At 40.0% G+C, this 4,110-nt stretch overlaps 1 protein-coding gene across 1 annotated transcript; it reads right to left on the reverse strand.

Annotated features, from left to right (window-relative positions):
- Positions 1-321: 321 nt before the first annotated feature.
- LOC311060000 (uncharacterized protein) lies at positions 322-3,877 on the reverse strand (the record flags this gene model as incomplete). Its single annotated transcript, XM_084078125.1, has 7 exons — positions 322-476; positions 615-848; positions 1,096-1,381; positions 1,483-1,777; positions 1,867-2,001; positions 2,103-2,168; positions 3,621-3,877. 7 exons carry the CDS (start codon positions 3,875-3,877, stop codon positions 322-324), a joined length of 1,428 nt encoding a protein of 475 aa, XP_083934251.1.
- Between the last annotated feature and the right edge of the window lie 233 nt (positions 3,878-4,110).

A 4,110-nucleotide genomic window follows, 5' to 3' on the forward strand; every position in this document is an offset into this window, starting at 1 on the left:
CTCTAGACTTACCACAGCAAAATTGCCGATCTACAAGCTCACAACACGTCAGGTAGTGACCCGTTTTGAGCTTGCAGTAAATGTGCTTTTTTTGGGCTTGTGTGTGTTCCGGACAATGTGATTCATTCAAGGCAGTAAAATATGATAGTTTGTGTTTCGAAGTACTTACAAAAAATGTGTCATAGTCATCAGACTTCTCGCAGCAGTACCAGAAGTGATTGCAGATGTGTTGATTCCAGTGATTGAGGATTGAGCAGTCCTTCAACTGACCAGCCTGAAAATGCAATTTGAACAAAATAGTTGTCATTGTTGGCACTCGTTTTAACACTTGAGTTTCCACTTCAAATCATACTTTTCAATTACACTGGATTTGACCAAAATTACACTTACAGCACGGATCTTCTTTCCAAGCCCCTTGGCTCCATGCCAAATGTCGAACGAGTGAATAACTCCACTGTCTTTGTACTGCCCCTTGGCTGAAAAACAATGTTGGCATAATGAAAACATGGAATACTATGTCCTGGTCATACGCAGGTCAATTTGGTCTATGATTGTGAGATAATGCTCCAATAGCTAAAACAGTAGTATGAAGAGTAATGTATCAATACACTTACTAAAAAGAGATCCAATTTGCACATGGGCATCTGTGCAGATCTCCGACAGCTTCAATTCTGCATGGAGCTTGTCAAATGTTTTGATGAATGCCTCCCTCTCCATAATCACAGAGTTTCGCCCAGTTTCTCTCTTGTCGATGTTGACCAAATGGATTATTTCTTTTGTGTCATTATCCATGGTGGTATAACTGCAATACTGTGCACAGTAACCGGGACTGTCCATCCGACCATCACCTGGCATAAACAAAAACATAAATATAGGAATGAGAACCGTTAGCCTTCTCATAATCACATTATCATTCAGCCAAGCTAGTTTGTTCTAAAAACATCAGATCATGTCATTCAACTGAAATGCATCTGTACTCATCACAAATAGCTTGTGTTAGACGCCGCATACAAATGAGTGGTCATGAGAACATCACTCTATAATCAATCATTAATTTGGACTGTGTATTGTGCTATACAGTATATGGACACTCACCCAGGGCCACAACTTTGTCTTTGGTTTGTAGTCGAGTGATTATCGCAGTCCTCTTTCTGTTCCAGAACTCTGTGATCGTGTCAACACAGTAGAGGTCTTGGATCTTGTGGAATGTGGTCTTGTTCACCATGCCCATATTCATGAACTTGAATAGGAGAGTCACCTTGGCATAGTTGTTTCCCGAGATGAGGACATTGCAGGCCAGAAGGAAGTCTCCAACCAGCATTCCATAATTCAGATACGGCTGGGATGACCACCTCCACACAGTGTGACCCTCTTTACAAAACTGGAAAACATGCAGGATAATTAGATGTAATAATGTACAACATCTGCAAATTGAAAAAGCATTCAATAACACAGTAAAGGACACTAAAAAAAAAGACTCACCCATTCAATGATGGCTGCTGTACCCCTAGATGTAATCCCAACATCAAACGGTTGTTTGATTCCACAGTGTTTACACTCTTGCTCTGGTAGCTGTAGATGTTCCACTAGTTGACGTAGAGACATGTGGTACGCTATACAGGCAGGTTGTTCGAGAATGTTAACCCCGGCCTGGATATCATGTTCTGGATCTGGAGTGTTAATGGGTTCTTCTTCGTCAGCTCCCCCATCATGCACTGACTCATCAAGACTGATGAGTGGAAGATGATCAATGCTGACTTTCAGAGCACCACCAGAACTGCAGGAACAAATAGGATCAAATTCAGAAATAATCACAACAAAATGATATCTCAATGAAATCAGCATATATAGGTTATAATAACCTACCGAACATATAAGCGCGGCCGATAATCATCCTCGCTGTCTTCCTCCTCACTGTCGTAGTCTCTTGTCAGATATTCCTCTGACGATGACAATGGCAAACTCCCATAATGCCAGGACTCATCATCTTCCCACTCAATGCTGCATAATACAATGTGTAGAGCACTTAGTACTTGTAATAATGCAACAATTGATATTTTTGGTACTGCTAGATGTTGTAAAAAATTAAAAGGTCAACTCACGTAGCATTATGGAGGCTGTTGAACTCCTCAGCGTCGATGGGCTCATTTAAATCCAATGAGGACATACTGGGGTAAAGAATAAAATAAATTGAACTCATACACTAATACATGATCACAAAACAAATATACATAAAATGAGTAAACTTCATAGCCTGATCATAGAAGGCAAGGAGAGAGAGAGCAATTTACACTGACTGGTCCAAGTTAGAATGATGTGACATATTTCAGTCTTTTGTCTAACCACGCATCTATGTGTGACAACAATGTTAATATTGTTTTGTATGCAAGAGACTCATACCAAGATACTTGATGAACAATGGTATATGGTTAAAACACACATTGTATGTGTGCAGTAGAAACTAACACACTCTGAAACAATACAAAGGCCTACTGGTGATTTAGCAAGAACTGAGCACAAACCTAATTTCAAACTGGTGAGCAGCAGTCTCCTGAAATGGGATTTCCACCTCCACTGGCTGGATATCAAGGGAATTAGCCTCCTCCCTTCAAGAAAAAAACAAAGAACATCCACAATATTGTTTTGTTACAAGTGCAGAGAGATGGAATGAGTAATTTTGATAGCCACATCATAGAAGAAAAGGAGAGAGAGAGCTATTTACACATAATGACCTGATTTAGAATGATGACACATTATTCACTCCTTTGTCTAACCACCCAGCCACTCCTTTGTCGAACGTCCCAGCTATGTGTGACATCACAGAGTGAGCCAACACTTTGTTATTGCAATTGTTTGTGTTAATATTGTTTTCTATGCAAGACACTCTCATATAACATACTTGATAAAATAACTTTGTATTAGGCCAATGTAAAAAAGACATAGTAAGTGTGCAGTAAATACTAATGCAATCTGAAACAATACATATGCCTACTGGTGGTTTAAAAGGTAAATGTATCATGTAGCAAAAACAACACAAACCTAATTTCCATCAGATGAACAGCAGCTTCCGTGGAAGGGATTTCTTCCTCTAGTTGTGGCATATCAAGGAATCTATCATCATCCCTGTAAAATAACCATTCCGTTTAGCTGAATATTAATACAAGAAGCAATGTTATCTACACATTAAAACTAGTACATTGCAATAAAAGAAGTACAATGCGACATACTCTCTCTCGCTCTTTGAAATGCTCGAGATTGAAGATGGGGGAGGGGGTCTCTTCCGAGGACCCTTAAACGGCGTTGATTGAGACTCATCTCGCTCATACCTACAAAGAAAAACATTAGAAAAATAACTTTAGGTGGTTTACTTCTCTGGCATCTACTTGCTGCTGGTGTAGAGAGCATTACTACGTTACATTATTGTTATGCTTCAATGAAGAACATACAACTATCTCGGTCGCTAACTTGCTATGAAACTCAGCTACCAAACAGATGGACATGAGATGCTACAGTAAAATAAATGAATACGCTAAATCAGGAATGGGTAAAAAACAACCACAAACCTAGTGTAAATGCCTAACAAAATTAGAATACCCACTGCAAAGTAAAATATGACTTACTGGTCGAGTAGAAGTAACGCAACTTCGGCGTCCGTTTTCAGAGACTTTGCTTCTTTTATTAGTCTCCACCGTTCAATAGCCTCTCCGATGTAAATTCGGGTCTTTGATTTCACCTTTCTCCTTTCTTTAAAGGCAGACTTCTTCTCTTCACTCGCAGCTTTAGTCTCTTCACTCTTCTTTATTCTTTTGGCTTGTTTTTCTGTAGTTTGGAGAGCTGGAATCGGTATTTTGCTAGTCTGCTCACTGTACGCCGCCATGTTGTAAACAAACTGTGCACACGCAGGAGGGGGCGCGCTATAGAACGCGCACAGAGGCACGCCCCACTTTATCCTGATTGGACGAAGACCCGACACCTACCATGGAAAACCGAAACTGCATTTTCTCCCCACAGGGGGGGGAGGGGAACTCCTTATATGGACAGGACACCCTATAGTGACGAGTACTATCAGAATATATAAACATTTTGCAATTATTTGAATAATTGCAAATC

This window comes from Gymnoscopelus microlampas, assembly GCF_963454915.1.
Source record: "Gymnoscopelus microlampas genome assembly, chromosome: 14".
NCBI lineage: Eukaryota > Metazoa > Chordata > Actinopteri > Myctophiformes > Myctophidae > Gymnoscopelus > Gymnoscopelus microlampas.